Raw genomic sequence first — 19,695 nt, 5'->3', positions numbered from 1 at the left:
TCTTGTTGCTGAAATTTAAGGATTCAAAAAATCTATTTTACCTTCATAGTCAATATTAATTAATTAACATATTGAAACCATTTAACAAGACTAATAATTTCGCGTGTGGGTCGGTAAACCGGGTCGCGTGACCCGCGAATTGCAGAAATGGGTGAAGGTGGAGATGAACAGTGCGCGTCATCTACGCCCAGTCGCAGCTGAGGCGCGTGGAGGCGCGTGTGGGTCCTATGAAATCCTTTTTTTTAATTTTGTTTTATATAAAAATAATACATAATTTTCTTGAAATTTGGGTATCTCTTTGGGAATTTTTGGACACCTGTAACTATTTTTAATTATTTAAATGAGGAAGAAATGTTATTAAAAATATTAATATTTCTTGAAAAATTCGCAGAATTTTATACAAAATTATTTGAATATTTGGAGACCCTTTGAGACCAGTCAATCTCTCTGGTTGTATGTTTTCCTCGAGAATATAAATTTTCGTTACAACAGTGAAACCATAAGTATGAATTTTCGTTACAATTATTCCGGAAACCATTATGCTGGTTAAATGGTTTCAGAGAGTTAAAAAGTGAAACCATTTGTATTATAAAATGGTTTTATGTGTTTATTGAAATCAATATTGTGTTTTTATGGTTTTAAAAATCCTGGAAACCATTATGCTCGTTAAATGGTTTCAGAGAGTTAAAAAGTGAAACCATTTGTATTATAAAATGGTTTTATGTGTTTATTGAAATCAATATTGTGTTTTTATGGTTTTAAAAATCCTGGAAACCATTATGCTGGTTAAATTGTTTCATATAGTTATACACTGAAACCATTTGTATTGTAAAATGGTTTTACACTAAATGGTTTAATGATTTTAAATATTGATTATTACTGAAACCATAAGTATGGTTTAATGGTTTAAATATTGATTATTACTGAAACCATTAGTCTTGTTAATTGGTTTCAAGATGTTATACACTGAAACCATTTGTCTAGTTAAATGGTTTCATACTGTTATACACTGAAACCATTAGTCTTGTTATTTGGTTTCAAGATGTTATACACTGAAACCATTAGTCTAGTTAAATGGTTTCATAGCGTTATACACTGAAATCATTATTTTAGTTAAATGGTTTCATATGGGCATTAGTGCCAAGATGTTATCCACTAAAACCATTGTTATTAAGTAAAACATCACATAACCATTTTACAAAACCATGCTACATAAAACAAAAAATCATATAAAGCAATTAGGGTTAGTTTAGTTGAAAAAAATTTGGATAGTATGCATGAGATATTGGATTCGATCATTTCTTTATTGTAAAGAAAAATCGATATATATATATATATATGTAATTAATGTATGAGATTTTATTTATATTGTGATTATGATTGATAAAACTTAAAATTAAATTGTATGTTTGACAAGTATGCTTTATATATACATTAACCATTCGTTATTATGTTGGGCTTCGAGGGGGTGTATGACGAAAATTAATTAAAAATAAATTTTTATAATATATACTTCAAAGGAACAAAAGTTATTATTTAATTGGAAACGGGGGGCGCGCTATAAATTGGGGGGGGGTGCGCTAGAAGTTTGGAGGAGGGAAAAAAATTGGGGACGCGCTAAAATTCTAGGGGAGGAAAAAAATTTGGGGGGCTCACAAGAAATCTAGGGAAAAAAAAGGGAGAAAAAACTGGGGGGTGCGCTAAGCAAATAGGGGGCGCGCAAGTAATGTGGTAGTATATGGGGGGCGCGCGAGTAATGGATTGACTAATTTTGGGCTTGGGCTGACTTTTGGTTGACTTTTGGTGTAGGAAGCAAATATGGTGGGTGTAGGAAACAAGTTTATGCATGGTGCATAAGTTTGGGCTTATGCACCATAACCACACCCGTGTAATTTGATCCCTCCCCATCTATATATATATATATATATATAAAAATAGAGTAGAATTAAGTGGGAAATAAAATAATTGGTTGTTGCTAAAATTGAGGAAAATTCAAATAAGGTTAAGATTTTGCATGTTTAGTAGAACAAAAAGATGATTAAGACCATTAAATTAGAAATATTTATGGTAATTTAGTAAATTGAGCCATCGTTGTTCAAACATTTGGAGAGCAATTTGCAATGTTTAGGAAGATATTGCTAAAACTAATATACCTTGATCCATTCAAAATGGAAAAGATTAGGTTTTGGAAGGATAGGTGGATCGATGATATTGCTCATCTCAGTACCAATTTTGCTAATAGTATTCCAGTTGGTCAGATAAACTTCACCGTTTGTTTTTCGCACATGACACTGAGTGGAAATGGGAGGTCCTTAACCAACAATTGTCGGACGATGTTCGTACCAAAATAGCTTCTACTAAACCTCCATCCATAGAGTTGCATTTAGATTTCCCAAATTGGAGAGCTTTTACTGATGGTAAATTTTCTCTTAACTCACCCTACTCAATTGTCATGGATAAAAGACTCATTGAGAAAACTGGTTCACACTTATTCAAGCTGGCTTGGAAATGGAAAGGTCCTAATAGGATCCATTCTTTTATTTGGAAAATAGCTCATGGTAGACTTATGACTGATTAAGAGAGATATAAAATCAATATGACATATGACAATAGTTGTATCCGGTGCCAACAAGGACCTGAATCCATTATACATATATCGAGACACTATGAAGAAGCATGAGAACTTTGGTCACCAATTATCAAACTAGATAATTGGGCAAAATTCTTTAGCCTAGGTCTCATGTCTTGGCTTGAAAAGAACCTTGGTAATGAAGATATTGGAAATACACACTGGAGTCAGGTGACTTTTTTTGTCTTTTCTGTCAATGCTTTTGGCAAGGATCGTAACGAATTGATGTTTAATCAATACTCCAACTTTCAGCAAAAGTGGCTTCTTCATATTGCTAACAGAGTGCAAATGGTAGTTTATAGTATTATTAAACCCGTAGGTTATTTTTGGGGTAAGGTCTAGCTCGCCCCCATGTACATATGTTTTTCTATTTTTATTTAATATTATTATGAGCTATAGTTATAGGATGGAAGAGCTTAAATGTACCAATTTAATTGGGATGTCCATTCAATCCTTGATATTTAGATGCTCTTAGTGTTGTGACAAAGTGTGATTAAGTCTTGTATTGCTTAGAAAATTGGAGGTTGAATACTTTATAAGTGAGAGGACCCATAAATCTAACAGTTTAAGGTTTTGTGGGTTAAAGTGTAGTGTCTAACTCACTTGTATAGTTGTTCTTGAGCCTAATGTGAATGATTCTTTACTGCTCCTTCAGTGATCCAACACCTTTACTTATAAATAAGGTCGGACGGAGTATAAAATAGTTGTTTACTCTCTTCATAGAAGAAGAGAACTATTTCTATCAATAAGAAAGAGTTTCACATGGTAGAATATACTTATCTTGTTAACATGTATGCATTAGTGATTTATGATTTAATAATAATCATATACTCACACAAGCACATGACAAGTGTATTGAAAGTCACTCAAAAGATCCCCACACAAATTCCAAACATAATATTGTGGGACAATATTCACCTAAACCAAAGAGTTAGAGGTACAGTATCCCATAAACAAAGCTAACAGAATGAAAGTGTGAGGAGGGTTATATGGTCCTACACCTCCCCTCTACAATTCACACAGGCTGTTAAAGGGAACATATAATGCAACTAAAGGCAAACTGACACTACACATGCCCTTGCTTCACAATTGCAAATGCACATGGTGACTGGCCCCTAATGTTTCCACCACTTTAGTTCATGAATGCACTTTTTGGGAGAGGCAAAAATTCATCCAAAGACTTGAAATTGCTTTTTATGTATTTTAGGATTCTTGATTAAAATTTGTTATGTTGCCATAATTAATTCTGTCAAATATCCTAAAAGCTTAAGTTTATAGGATAGAGTCACGCAAGAACTCACTTGGGCAATGCATATGCCCACCTATCATATGTTTAAATTCCACTTTTAAATTAGAAAGTGAGGAAAATGAGGATCGAACTCTAGACCACTTAATTATAGAGGCTCTCATACCATGTCAAATAATCGATTATCTCAAAAACTTAAGTTTATAGGATAGAGTCACATCAATAATTTTATATTATTCGTAACAAATTCTAACTTAAAAATTGAATTTGCATATTTTGGGTTCAAATGTGATTTTTATATTCAAAATTTAAGGTTCAATGTAACTCACTTTTACATAAAAGTACCTAAACATATTTTATTTGAAATTCACCTTCTAAAACCAATTTAATAAAATCAATTCAATCAAAATTAATTTTCGCCACCAATAGAACAAAACACACTTATACTACACAATCCTAAACCTTTTTTCTTGTTCTAATAATCAATTTCACCCCTCAGGCCCTCAACTATCAGTTACAAACCACACTCAAACTATCATTAAAACTCCTCTCACATCTCATAACTAAGAAAACCAATTTTTTTTTTTGTTCCTATCTAAAATTATACACAACACATTAATTAAAAGTGAACTATAGTTAGCACATTAAATATGCTCATCAGCATGCCAATGAGGTACATTGCAAGTGCCTATGGCAAGTGGTTAAGTGGTCATTGGTGAGGCCAGCTGCTTGCATAAAGGAATGTACCATTGTTGGGCCTACAAACCTAAAGCCTCTTCTAATCATGTCTTTGCTTATGCTCTCTGATTTTGATGTCTTCACTGGAATCTTATGCCCAAATTTGTATTGTGTGGAAATGGGTTTGTGGTTCACAAAACCCCATATGTATTTCTCAAATGAACCAAAGTGCTTGTTAACCTGTAAATGCAAAATGAACCAATTTATATAAGAGAATATTAAAAATCTTTAAACTAGAGAATATCATCATATTTCAAAAGAGATTTTAAATCATAACTATAAAATGACTAAGAAGATTTTAAATAAACATTTGAGACTATTAGTCACATTTGTCTACAATTATAATCATTGCCACGACTTGAACCCTGCAACTCGAACTCTTTAACTCTTAGCTCAACCGGCTCAACCAGTTGAGATACCCATTTCGCCCTACATTGGTGACTAATTAAAATCGTGCATATATGTATTGATAAAGTTTGAAATTTAAAAATAGAGATCAAACAGAACATATGGGGTCAGGTATCAAAATTTCCATCCTGTCGGGAGCTGGATATATGTATGCAAAGTGCAAACTTTCTTGTCATGGTTGAAGTACAGATAAAATATTAAAATGAAGTTTTTTATAAGACTTTAGTGTACCTTTTCATCATTGATAACTAATCTTTTATTTTCTTTAGAATATACACTAAAAACAGGTAAATCTAGTGTTTTTGTGGACTATATAGTTCTGATTAGGTCCGCAATTACAGTTGCGACCGCACCATAAAGGTTTTACATGTCTCTAGGATGATATTGCAACCGCGTCAATCACATTTGTCAGTATTTTACTGCAATATAAAGGTTCACAGCATAACTATAACTACAACGAAGACTAAGTTTCTGAGTCTGTTTACCTCTAAAATTCGATTAGCATTATCAACAACTCCTCGAACTCTGCTTATATCAATGCCATATTCCAAACTAATAGACATCATTTGCTTATCAGTCAAGTTGGCCAAAGTTGCTGGATTAAATTCTGAAAATGCATTCCTGTAAATAATTTAATGTTCATTAGTTCTCTCATTACAAAGAAAAGTACATACATGTATGCATATGCAATCATGCATCTAGAAGTGACACACACCAACACCGTACACACATAAAGACATTGACACATAGATGCCAGTAGTAATTTGATTAGATAAAAGTTATTGTTCACTCTCCGACCTTAAAGAAAGTTGATGTATCTGGTCCAAAAATAAGACTAGATAAATTAACTTTCTTTAACTCAATTTTACTTATAGTTAAGGTCAGAAGTAGTATGTTATTACAAGTGTCAATGTCGTGGTAGACACATAACACGTGTTAGACATCAGATACACCTTTAATATAAAGTGTCTTTGCTAAGTGAGTAATTACAGCGTAATCGAACCTGAAATCTTGACGTTTCTTTAAGATTGATGTCCAATCAGATCCAACTTGAGCACCACTTAAAACTAGAAGTTCAAACAACATCCTGCATGTGCAAAAACATATTTTTGTCAATCATCATCCTCATTTTTTCTTTACATATTTTTTGTTTGATCTTCATTGTATAATTTGTGTGTGATGAGAGAAAAAAATGGGAACTTACTTGTCATCATGAACTGGAACTCCCCATTCCTCATCATGATAAGCAATATATATTGGATCTATTTATGAAAAGAAGCAAACTGAAATTAGCACATTCTGCTTTTCATATACAAAAAACACACACAACTATGTATAAAATCAAAGATCATCAATATGCCTGTAAAGCAATTAATTTGTTAAATCATTGTTTATGTAATTGTTAATTATAGTAGCTAACAAAAATAATTAATCATGTGGACTTCTAGCATATTAATTTTACGGTGGTCCGAGTGGAACTAGACTTGGATTGTTTAACCAATGGTAGTTATGAATTTGTATTAAAATTTGAATTCTCAATTGATTATTATCTCCTTCTTAAATTATAAGTCATTTTAATAAATTAAAAAGTGTAATTAATTTTGTGTTGAAAAAAAAATTATCTTTTATTAATGGTATTAAAAAGGTAAATTAAAAAATTGAAAAAAAAAATAGAATAATAAATAATTAAAGATATAAGAGAAAAAATAATATTAAATGTTTAATGAGTATTATAAAACGACTTATAATTTATGACAATTTTTTTACAAAATAATTTATAATTTGGGACGGAAGAAGTACCAGAATTGGGTGTGATAAAGCTGCATCTTTTCTCCTCCTCTTCACATGTTTTTGAAGTAATAATATTGGTTAAAGGATCAACAAGAGGAACAACAACACTTTCAAATTTTGCGGACTTTGATCTTCCATAATGAGCAATCTTCAATTTCCTCTGAGCATTTTGCAATGCCATTTGTTCTCTCCTCAAGCCAGCAATACTCCCTGGTGAATCAGTTATCATATTTGAAGAGTAACTCAATGATGCTTCAATAGAACCACATGAACCTTCTTTAAAGCTCTTTGATTTTTTCCTCTCTAAAGTTGGAGTCTTTGTTAAGTTTCTTGTTCCTGTTACAATCTTTTCAGAACTTGTGTTCAATCCATTAGTTTCATTGACTCTTTTTGTTGATGGAAGTCTTGGTGATAGTGACTTTAACTTTGGTGAAAGTGGTGGTGTTGATGATGTTTTGCTTGGTGGAAGTGGTGGTGATGATGGTAGTGGTGAAGTAAGTGATTTTGGTTGGACTTTTTTTTTAATTGAATTTCTTCTTTCAAGGATTGGAACTCTGTTACAAGTTGGTTGAAGAACAGGTCTTCCATTGATTTTGGCAACAGGTGATGTAGCTGTGGTTGTAATTTCTATGCCTACAGTTACTTTGGTTTTGGAGCTACACATTTTTGAAAGAGAGGATAGTGGATTAAGAGGTGAAGTGATAATGGAAGAATGATATGAAAAGTGAAGGTAAGAAATGAAGGATGTGTGTGTGATGAGGGGTTGGAAGGGAAGGAAATGGGGTTTTATAAAATGTTTGGATGGTTGGTGGGGCAGGACAGGTCAAGGAGAACTTGTAACATGGGGAGGTTGGAATCTGTCATACAACAATTACAACCTACTCTCAAGCGGTATTACTTTTCGTTTTTTGATAAATATAAATTTAGATGTAGACACACATTCTATAACCCTATGAAATACACTATTAAATTTGATGCATCGATATAAATTGAGAGTGGTTTGATACTGGAAATCTAATTGCAGATGGTTCAATGAATTTTGGAGATGTTGTAATGTTATCTTTGAATTTATGATTTATCTAACTCAACCTTACAAACTCGATTTGTAAGGTGAGAGTTGTCCTCACTTATAAACATATTTTGAGACAATATATCTTTCAATCAAGGAGAGAATTGTATACTTGTGTTTCAGACTGGGCCAAGGGCCCATCTACATGTTGGGACGGGTTACTCGATCGGGAGATAATTGCGCAGATCACACGATGGACACGTCCTGATTACAGGTGATACCCGCACCACAGGAATACGTGGACCTCCTGGGTCAACCGCTCTGCCATCAGACAACACATGTCACAACTTAAATTCAAATCACTATAGATACAAGTAAAAGATTCAACTATATGAACCGACCGCGATAAACACCAGAGAAATATTATATTTTTTAAACTAAATTATAAGTTTCGTATTGGTGTCCAAGAGTATGTTACTAGTACTTCTATGATTGTTATTTCTCTTTCTATAATGGTAATATTGTTATTTGTTGATATTTCTATGTTAGAAAATGTGTTGTACTATTTTTTGGCCATAGTTATTTTATACTACATATTGGTAATAGAATAGTATTAAGCTTTAATTAGAAGAGAATCAAGCTTATCGGTGGATTCGTTGGGTTGGATATTGTGTTGTGCAGTCATGAACCGTGTTTTTATTACATGCATGGAACTTTCCCATTTCCACCATGTTGTGGTAATGTGCTTCTCTTCCGAAGGATTCTTTAGGCTGGAGTGAGGGGCAAGGAAGGTAAAAATGCAAGAACAAAAAACACCAATCATTAAATTGGTGTATTCTTTTTAGCTGTATAGAATCTCATTCTCTGTCACTATCTCATTCTCTTTCTATATCCATGTGTAAACGTAGAAAAAAAAAAGCACACAAGATGTCTAGGCTCAACACCCTTTATTTTATTTTATTTTATTTTTTACTAATAAGACTTTTTTTTATCTACAAAATTATTATCCACATAACATTTTTTGAAAAATTTATACACACAATTTTAGGATGTTTTCAATGCGTCGCAAGGTGAATACGTGTGGATGTTTTTAATGTTGCTGATTTAAGATTCATCAAATATCATTGATGAATTTTGAGAAATCACGTAATTGATTTGCAACCCCATAATCCATTGTTACATTGTGTATCGTTTTGTCGATAGTTGTGCTAGTGCCGTCTCAATATATGTATTTATCTTTATGATTGATTTCAGACTATTTGATTCGAAAGAGTAGTTATTGCATGATGCCGTTTGTCGCATGGAGTTGGTGGTACATGGACCATTTTACGTTGATGGATGGTTCATTCGCCAACTTTCATCTAATTGGCTTTTCTTAGGGATCGTTTTGGATTACATATTTTTAGATTAGGGTTCATTCGCCAACTCGAAAGAATGTTTTTACTAAGGTACTTTTGTCAAGTATTGGTGAATTTACAATTACCACAAACGCAAAGTGAAATATATTGAATTGTGAATAATATACAAATAGTATTAATTAGATAGTAGAATTAAAAAAATAAATTAATATTGTATTGAAAATAAAAAGTTCATTTATTTTAAGATTTTTTTTTTACAAATGAATCATTCATTGTAAAACAAAAGAAATATATATGAGAGAAATAAACACAAGTGAGACATTAGTGAAACCCACTTATGAATATATCTCATTAATACTTCACTATCTTTTTTCTAAAATAGCGACAATAAATAAAACATAGTTAAATAAAGGAAAATGTTAAATAAGACTATCTCAGAAGTATATAAGTTAGAAAATTTTATCTTAAAACTTGTACTGTATATTCAATATTTAAAAGTGTAAAAAATGATCTTATCAACATTAATTTTATCTTTTATTATTTTTTTTTATATGTTTAATAACTGCTTCGAAGGAAACGTTTAAGATGACCATAAATAAAACATCCACCATTACACAATTGGCACAAGGACTGAATCAATTGGCGCTGTAAGTTGCAGCTAGCTAGTAAAATGATTGGGACTTTTGGTGGGGGTTTGTATGACACTTAACTGAGAGCTTTTCTTTTCCTTCATGAATATTTGTTAGGTTTTTGTTCAACTTTTTTATTGTGTGTACTTTCCAGGTAAACTTAGTTGCATTGCTGTTTTCAATCTCTTTATTGCTGCCAAATGGCAATTAATGAGATTAGAGGAAGATTTTAATTAGGCTGAACAAAATCGGTCTTAATCCTTACAGGTTGGCTAAATGACTTGTTCACTTAAATACAAGACATGTTATGCCCCAAAGTGTAGGTCCCTACTCAAATTCTTATACTTTTTCTTCTAGTGACAATTTGCTGTCTAGAACACATACATGACATGACATCATTTCAACAAAACCATGAAACCAAGATCACATGCATTTGTAGCTCACCTAATAGAAAGTATTTAATATGAAACTTTTTTTTGAAGAAGCTTGAAAGAGATAAGGATGTAAAAGGCCGTATACTCTCATTTCTCATCTCCCATTTTTCTCTCCATTCTCCGGCTCACCTAAAAGGCTTTGTTTGGTTCGAAGAAAAGAAAAAAAAGTGAAAAAAAAGAAAATTAAGAAAATCGATGAATTAATTTAGATTAGAGTAGTCTAAGTTCATTCATTTATTTCCATAATTTTATTTCCTTCTACTTTCTTTTCACAATTCAGGCGCAAAAGGTCACATAGTCTGTCGTCGTCAGTTAGTCATAACAATTTCATCAATGTTATTCAATGATAGTGATTGCGATTGTTATATTAATTAACGAGAGACTTTTTGGCGCTTATTAAGTTCATTATTAAATGTTGCCTCCCCAAAAGTGGCATTATGACCTACATCATCGTTCATCCTATAGACAATTCATCTAAATCTTGGTGTCATAGCTTTCACCAAGCCAAAAATCCTAAAGAAGTCATAAAAGATAGACAACTCAGAGTCGTCGAGTCCATTCCGACTAACCTTATTACTTCCGGCCATATTATTACACGGACTTCCACCAACAATCAAATCAAAACCACCGAATGCGCTCATCAGCTACTCCAAATGATCAGAATCAAGTTGCTGCACATCATCCATATCATACAAAGTCCCCTTCTTATTTGTCTGCTCCCACCAACTTTTGACAAATGTTCCTATTGACTTATGATTATTCAACTCACACCACATTCTTTAGGGGGATGCCAAGTCGATGGAGAGCTACCTCTGCACCGCCAATTCCAGAAAAGAGAGAGACAAAAGATTAACCCCATCAGGATACATTTCCTTAAGAACAGATAGATGATGTGCCACTGCGTCAACCTGTAAAGAATTTCCAAGTGATTTGAATCTGTCCGTCCGACTTATACCACCCCCTTGTGTAATTCCAACAACATTTCCACTTCGCCGGGCTCTAGAGGGGGCAACTTTATTCTTGCCCACCCATACCAAATTCCACTTCCGACACTGATCCAAAACAAACTTTTTGGCAACCTCAGTTGAGCAACACCATTGTAATCGACCAGGTCATCAAGCAAGGCGTCTGGACCTAATATGTCTATGGCTATTAAAACCTCCTGCTCCTTGGATCCTGTTGGTGTTTTGATTGGCTACATTTTGCAAAAGCCAACCAGCCAGATGCTGGACTGAGATGCTGTAGCATTATAGTACAGCATACTGAAGCTCTGTTTTCGTGCAGAATTTTTATTTCAAATCTGAGTCAAGATTTGCTTCAATTATATATTCAGGCACGTGCGTCTGGGCAAAACGAGCCTTGCTCAGCAAGTTTTATTGAAGTCGGTTGAAGGAAAGTTATTTAAAACAAAAATATAATTATATTATATTTTTGCGTTTTTTTTGTTTGGTACAACATGAATTATATTTCTGGAAATAATCTAGGGTTGGCCGCAATTCTACAGCTGTGTTTGTCTGAAGACCTAACTTGGACATCAAGACAATTGAAGACTATAAATATGTGAAGCATCAAGCTATTTTATTTGCGATTTCTAAACCTTGTATTACAAAAAGCGTGCGTTTTAAGGTTTAGTGTGTGTGTCTTTTGTGAGCCTTTCTTGTGTCGTTTTGATGCAAGTTTAGGACTGGGTTTGTGTTGTTTATTGTAAGCTGCTCATAAGCTTTGAAGCACGGAGTTAGCGTGTGTGATTCACTCATAAGCTTTTAAGCAAGAGTGTTGTCTAGTTTCTAGGAGAGTGTCTCCATCCTTACAATAATTATTGACAGCAACATAGTACGTGTTGTTAGAGGGAATTTGGGACGGGGTCTCATTATCTAAGAGGTTCTTAGGTAGGATTGCACGGGTAGTGTCTAGGTGATAAGTCAAGTACCGGGTGTTGGTCGAGGGCTTTGAACTAGAGCTATTATAGTGGATTCATTCCTGGATTGGTATCCCCCAGAGTAGGTGACGTTGCACTGAACTGGGTTAACAATTACCTGTCTTATTTATTGTTCTGCAATTTATTTATTTATTTACTGTGTTCTGCGACTGTCTTGCTGCAACGTGTGCTATAGCATCTTGTGCAGCATTGTGTTCACTGCGTGCCAGATTTCAATTGGCATCAGAGCAGACACCCTTTCTGGTTATAGGGTGAGCTCCAGGGAGAATGTCTGGCAACATGGAAAAAGAAGGAGGGCTTGTAAGCAGACCACCGCTTCTAGTTGGTGTCTCCAACTATGATTATTGGAAATCACGCATGATTGCTTTCCTAAAATCTATGGATAGCAAAACTTGGAAGGCTGTTCTGAAAGGATGGGACCCCCCTGTGGTCATGGACAAGGATGGAAAGCCAACACTTGAACTAAAAGCTGAGGAGGACTGGTCTAAAGAAGAGGATGAGCTTGCTTTGGGAAACTCAAAAGCATTATATGCATTATACAATGGGGTAGACAAACACATCTTCAAACTGATCAAAAAATGTGTCTCAGCAAAGGAAGCTTGGAAGATTCTTGAAACTGTTCATGAAGGTACTCCTCAGGTAAAAATGTCTAAATTACAGATTCTTACTACTCAGTTTGAAAATTTACGTATGAAGGAGGAGGAAACAATTCAAGATTTTCATATGACTATTCTAGACTATGATAATCAATTTGATGCTTTGGGTGAGAAAATTCCCGAAGAAAAGTTAGTAAGAAAAATGCTTAGATCACTTCCAAAGAAATTTGATATGAAAGTCACAGCTATGGAAGAAGCCAAAAACATATCTCAGATGAAGCTGGATGAACTGGTTGGATCACTCCAAACTTATGAAAGTGTTGCAAATGGAAGAAGTGAAAAGAAAAATAAGAGCATTGCCTTCTCATCTAAAAATAATGAAGAAGAACTGGAGGATGAAGAAGAATCTAATGAGAGTATCTCTGAGGCTATGGTGTTATTGGGAAAACAATTCAACAAAGTTCTGAAACGAATGGATAAGAGACCCAGATCAAATTTCAAAAACAATGCTCCAGGCACTATGCGCAGCAATGAAAATCAAGGAAAACCAAAAGGTGAGGAAAAATCAAGCTTAAACAGAAACATTCGATGTCATGAATGTGAAGGATATGGCCACATCAGACCTGAGTGTCCAACATATCAGAAGAGAACAAAGAAAGGGCTAACTGTCAGTTGGTCTGAGGATGATGACTTAGAAGATGATACAGCATCTGTAACTGCTAAACATATCTCATTCTTAACAGGTATTGTTACATCTGATACAGAATCTGATGATGGAGAGGTAACCTATGAAGAGCTTGCTGCATCCTACAAGGAACTTTGTCTTAAAAGTGAAGAAATCTGCAGGGTTATTGAGAAACAAAAGGTAACCATCAATGAGTTAAAAGCAGAAAGATCTGAGAATATCTCAAAAATGGAGGAACTTCAAAAGAAGGTAAATTATTTATCCTCTGATCTTGAAATCTGCAAGGTTATTGAGAAACAAAAGGTAACCATCAATGAGTTAAAAGCAGAAAAATTTGAGAATATCTCAAAGATGGAGGAACTTCAAAAGAAGGTAAATTATCTATCCTCTGATCTTGAAGAAGCTAAGGAAGTCATTGAAAAATTAAATGCTGACATTTGGCGGCTGAGAAAATTCTCTGACATGTTGTATAAAGATGATGAGCATCTTGACAAACTTCATAAGGCTGATGGACAACTGGAGGAAATCTTAGAGAAAAATGTTCGAAAGCCTAGGAATATTGGGCTTAGCTATGAGAATGTCAACAAATTCAAAAAATACAGTCCTGACCTCATGTACATGGAGCCTAGAGAAACTCAAAAGCAAAGGATGCCTTATCAGAAGCCGCAGCATCATCAGCAGCATCCCATGTCAAGAAATAGAAGAAAGCACCATGCTTGGAGATGTCATTACTGTGGTAGAAAAGGGCACATAAGGCCTTACTGCTACAAACTATATGGGTACCCTAACAGACGTCCTCAGCACAAACCTGTTTCCACAACTGCCCCTACTCAACAAGAATGGAAACCTAAAGGTGAAAATGAGAAGAAAAGTGATACAACTCAACCTGAAGAAGAGATTACTGCTCTGATTACTCACACATCACTTAGAGCTTCATCAAGGGAAGACTGGTACTTCGATAGTGGCTGTTCAAGACACATGACCGGAATAAGTAAATTTCTTGTCGGTATAAAGTCTTATTCAACCAGCTTTGTTACCTTTGGTGATGGTGCAAAAGGAGAAATTGTTGGGATAGGGGAGCTCAGAAGTAATAGCTTGCCTAAACTAAACAATGTGCTGTTAGTAAGAGGATTGACTGCAAATTTGATAAGTATTAGTCAACTATGCGACCAAGGAATGAAAGTAAACTTCACCAAGTCTGAATGTTTGGTTACAAATAACGAAGGTGAGATTTTGATGAAAGGTGTCAGATCAAAAGACAACTGCTATCTATGGGTTCCCCAAGAAGAAGCAAATATGTCAACATGCTTAATCACTAAAGAAGATGAAGTAAAACTATGGCACCAAAAGCTTGGTCATCTTAATCTAAGAAGCATGAAGAAAGCAATATCTAAAGAAGCCATCAGAGGACTGCCAAATCTCAAAATTGAAGAAGGTAGCATATGTGGAGATTGTCAGATTGGAAAACAAACCAAGATGCCACATCCAAAGCTGCAGCATCTTACCACTACCAGAGTTCTTGAACTTCTACACATGGACTTGATGGGTCCTATGCAAACTGAAAGCTTGGGAGGTAAAAGGTACGCATATGTTGTTGTTGATGACTTTTCTAGATACACCTGGATAAATTTTATTAGAAAGAAATCAGAAACCTTTGATGTGTTCAAAGATCTATGTATTCAACTTCAAAGGGAGAAAAACAATGTTGTATTAAGGATCAGAAGTGATCATGGTAAGGAGTTTGAGAACTCCAGTTTCTCTGACTTATGTGCCTCTGAAGGCATCATACATGAATTCTCATCTCCCATTACACCACAACAAAATGGTGTAGTAGAAAGGAAAAATAGAACTATACAAGAGTCTGCAAGGGTAATGTTACATGCAAAGAAGCTTTCACATGGTTTTTGGGCAGAAGCTATGAATACTGCCTGCTATATTCATAATCGTGTCACCCTGAGATCTGGAACTACAACTACTCTGTACGAACTATGGAAAGAGAGGAAACCTACTGTTAAGCACTTCCATGTGTTTGGGAGTAAATGCTACATCTTGTCTGATAGAGAACCAAGAACCAAAATGGACCCTAAAAGTGATGAGGGCATATTCTTGGGACACTCAACAAATAGTAAAGCCTACAGAGTATATAATAATAGAACCAAAACCATGATGGAGTCTATAAATGTGGTAATAGATGACACCTCAAGTGAAACTGCTGAAGATGATACAGAAGATGCTACAGCATCTATAACGGGTGGTGAAGATTGTGAAACTACTAATGAATCCAAAAAGGATACAGAGGTTACTGCATCTGAACAAATCTCTGCTACTCCAAAGAAAGGTCCTTCTACTCGTACTCAAAAGAATCACCCTACAGACCTGATTATTGGTAACCCCAATCAAGGAATCACTACTAGAAGGACACTTGACTTAGTTTCTAATGCTTGTTTTGTGTCTAAGTTTGAGCCAAAAAATGTGAAGGAAGCTCTCACTGATGAGTTCTGGATAAATGCTATGCAAGAAGAGCTAAATCAGTTCAAGAGGAATGAAGTTTGGGACTTGGTTCCTAGACCAGAAAATGCAAATGTAATTGGTACCAAATGGGTCTACAAGAACAAGTCTGATGAAAGTGGAACTGTGACCAGAAACAAGGCAAGACTGGTTGCACAAGGATATTCACAGATTGAATGGATAGATTTTGATGAGACTTTTGCTCTGGTTGCTCGTCTTGAATCCATTAGATTACTTCTAGGAGTGGCATGCATTCTAAAATTCAAGTTATTCCAAATGGATGTGAAAAGTGCCTTCCTCAATGGGTACTTAAATGAAGAAGTATATGTGGAACAACCAAAGGGGTTTGTTGATCCAAGCTTTCCAAATCATGTTTACAAATTAAAGAAAGCTCTTTATGGATTAAAACAAGCACCTCGAGCATGGTATGAAAGATTGACTGAGTTCCTTATTAGTCAAGGCTACAGGAAAGGAGGAAATGACAAGACCCTATTTGTGAAAGAGGATCAAGGCAAATTTCTTATAGCACAAATCTATGTTGATGACATTGTCTTTGGAGGAATGTCTAGTGAGATGGTACAGCATTTCGTGCAGCAAATGCAGTCTGAATTTGAGATGAGTCTTGTAGGTGAACTAACCTACTTTCTTGGGCTCCAGGTAAAGCAGATGGAAGACACTATTTTTATTTCTCAAAGTAAGTATGCAAGAAATATAGTGAAGAAGTTTGGTATGGAAAGTGCTGCTCATAACAGAACACCTGCAGCAACCCATTTAAAGCTTACCAAAGATGAAAAGGGAGTTGATGTTGATCAAAGTCTTTATAGAAGCATGATAGGAAGCTTATTGTATCTCACAGCCAGCAGGCCTGATATTACTTTTGCTGTAGGAGTATGTGCTAGGTACCAAGCTGAGCCAAAGATGAGTCATCTTGCTCAAGTGAAAAGAATTTTGAAGTATGTGAATGGTACATGTGACTATGGGATCATGTATACTCATGGTGAGAATTCTATGCTAGTAGGGTATTGTGATGCTGATTGGGCAGGTTGTGCAGATGATAGAAAAAGCACCTCAGGAGTTTGTTTCTTTTTAGGCAACAATCTTATATCTTGGTTCAGCAAGAAACAGAACTGTGTATCTTTATCTACAGCTGAAGCTGAGTACATAGCTGTTGGTAGTAGCTGCTCCCAGCTATTATGGATGAAACAAATGTTGCTGGAGTACAATGTGGTACAAGATGCTATGGCATTGTACTGTGACAATCTTAGTGCCATCAATATTTCAAAGAATCCTATCCAACATAGCAGGACGAAGCATATTGATATTAGGCACCATTTTATTAGAGATCTAGTTGAAGAAGGTATAGTGACTCTTGAGCATATTGCCACTGAAGAACAGCTGGCTGATATTTTTACTAAGGCTCTAGATGCGGTCCAATTTGAAAAATTGCGAGGCAAACTTGGTGTTTGCCTATCTGAAGAGTTATAGCAATTATTGCAAGTGTGGCGTGCAGTTTTCCCTTCAATTTATTTAGTAATGCACGCTGTTATGGGTAATGTTGAAACATCTGAAGATTTGGTAAGAATTGTGTGTTTGTTGATGATAAGGATGTTTCTTGTGGAGAGAAAGTATTTGTCAGAGAAAGTTATGTGGTGTTTTCCCCTGCTGTGTTTAACATTTGTTGGTAATGATATTAGCGCTCCAACTGAGGTCAAAGATGACTCTGTGTTGGAACATGTCAAGAAGAGTGTTCCTGAGAAAGATGTTGCACATGATGCTACAACATCTGCAGCACGGGAAAATTTGGATGACATTGTTATACCCGAGTCTCCAGATAATGTTATTGTTTCTAACAAAGAAAAGGGTTCTGAAGCAACTACTACTGATAATGTTTTTGTTCATCATATCTATGTGATCCCTTATGTTGATGATAGTGGTAAAACTATGTTTGTTCCTTTGAATGTTGATGAATCTGCTGAGAAAGATTCAAATGTTATTTATGTGGACAATCTCAACCTTACTGGGAGGACTCCTGCTTCTAGTACTAGGAAGTTAAGGAGCAATGCTAGTAATAGTGTAGTTGTTTCTAATGTTCCTGTCAAGACTGCCAAGGAAAAGAAAATCTATGGTCTTAAAAGTCAGTGGAGTAAGATTACTGGGCCCTCTGAGCCAAAGAAGAAGCTTTTGAGGAGCTTGCTGTGGAAAGGAATTTAAGTGAAGATTTTTTTACAATGCCAAAAGCTTGTTGATTTGATTAAAGCAGAAAATTGCAACCGGCTCCAACTACTCATTCCAATACTCTGACTACAGGTTTGACTCGGTTTATATATGTTGTAGGGACCAGATCACCTTTTGCCTTTGGTTCTTATATTCTTGATGAAACTGTTCTGCATGGTAAGTCATGTACTGTGAAGATGCCTATAGTCTTTCCTACACTGATGTGTGAAATTATTCTAGCTCAACATCCTGACATTTGCACTAAGGCTGGTGTTCCTAGTAAGAGAGGTTGTGATTTGTCTTTTGATTTTAGACTGTTTGAGGGTACACATGCTGCAGACTGTGCTGCATCATCTGTCAACCAGTCAAACTGATGTTTTGCCTGGGAAGCAAATGACTGTTGACCTCAAGGTGTTTTTTCAATGTCAATCCTAGTGTTCTTAATGATATTGCAGGTGGTGATACTGAGTTAGAGGAGGAGGACTCTAACGCAAGTCCTTCTATGTGACCTGCTTATGCTTTGTTGGGCTACGCCCTGATGCTCTCTGGATTGTAACATGCATAATCCATGTCTTTGGGTCCGATACTCCAGGTTTTCTATGCCCTGATGGTTTGTATATGCACTTTATGAGTTCCTATGCTCTGATTCTCTCTGCACTCTATGTTCTCTATGATCTGATAACTCTGTGGAAATATTTATTTTGCTCCTACTATGTGATACTGACTTTATTTGTCAGAATTTATGGCTAAAAAGGGGGAGTAATATGTGATGCATAATGCTATAGCATCTAGTATAGCATGTCTGTTCTGTGTGATATGCAAGTTTTGAGGGGGAGTGAAGATTATGCATATATTGAGGGGGAGTAGGTAGAATTTATTTTTCTACTACTTTTAATATGCATGCTTATATAGGAATTTATTTTTCCTATTCTCTGTGGCATTACTTAAATTTTACGTAGTTTATTTCTCCTATCTTGAATCCACTATGTGAGAGTTGATTTCTCTCTGTCTGTACTTTGAGGCTAAGATGTGTTATGTTCCGCTGTTGCATGCCTCTGATGCTTACGTGCTAACTATCTTTTCATCTGATGAATTTCTTACTTTCTTTCTTAGTTGTGTGCTTATGTTGACTCGAAGGAAAGTTTAAATAGCTTGGCATCGTTCTACTTTCTTTCCTAGTTGTGTGCTTATTGATGATAAATTTCGCAAGTGAACGAATTACCACGTAGTAATAAAAATATCGATCCACAGGGATTGTGTGATCAAACTAATCGAATGGTGTTCATAGACATTATACAGAAAATACACATGAATTGGGGGTATGTTGAGTAATGAATTGCTAGAAAATATGCTTGATATAATGTGGAAAAGCGAGGTAGAATCATCGGGATCGCCTAGTCTATAGTTCAACCACATGCAATCTACTATATCATAGGAATCTACTCAAGTGTTAACAACTAGATCGACAAAATAGTGAATCGCAATCTCTTGTCAAAATCCACTCTATTCGT

General features: G+C 35.1%; 1 protein-coding gene across 1 annotated transcript; it reads right to left on the bottom strand.

The window, feature by feature from the left end:
* Positions 1 to 4,250: 4,250 nt before the first annotated feature.
* On the bottom strand, positions 4,251 to 7,731 carry LOC123894448. The gene is made up of 5 exons (XM_045944456.1): positions 6,822 to 7,731; positions 6,226 to 6,283; positions 6,025 to 6,108; positions 5,507 to 5,642; positions 4,251 to 4,793 (listed from the first exon to the last, which is right to left on the bottom strand). The coding sequence occupies exons 1-5, from the start codon at positions 7,474 to 7,476 to the stop codon at positions 4,533 to 4,535; spliced, it is 1,194 nt and encodes a 397-aa protein (XP_045800412.1). The 5' UTR covers positions 7,477 to 7,731; the 3' UTR covers positions 4,251 to 4,532.
* Between the last annotated feature and the right edge of the window lie 11,964 nt (positions 7,732 to 19,695).

Source organism: Trifolium pratense, linkage group LG7 (genome assembly GCF_020283565.1).
Source record: "Trifolium pratense cultivar HEN17-A07 linkage group LG7, ARS_RC_1.1, whole genome shotgun sequence".
NCBI lineage: Eukaryota > Viridiplantae > Streptophyta > Magnoliopsida > Fabales > Fabaceae > Trifolium > Trifolium pratense.
Note: the sequence above shows the minus strand (reverse complement) of the source record. Positions and strands in the feature narration are given on the sequence as shown.

Bases quoted from the DNA above. Each gene is read 5' to 3' on its own strand.
- LOC123894448 (XM_045944456.1), bottom strand. From the start codon at position 7,476: ATGTGTAGCTCCAAAACCAAAGTAACTGTAGGCATAGAAATTACAACC. The intron at 6,109-6,225 runs GTAAGTTCCCAT...TTGCACATGCAG, and splicing joins GTTCCAGTTCATGATGACAA to GATGTTGTTTGAACTTCTAG. The intron at 5,643-6,024 runs GTTCGATTACGC...AATTATTTACAG, and splicing joins AAGAAACGTCAAGATTTCAG to GAATGCATTTTCAGAATTTA.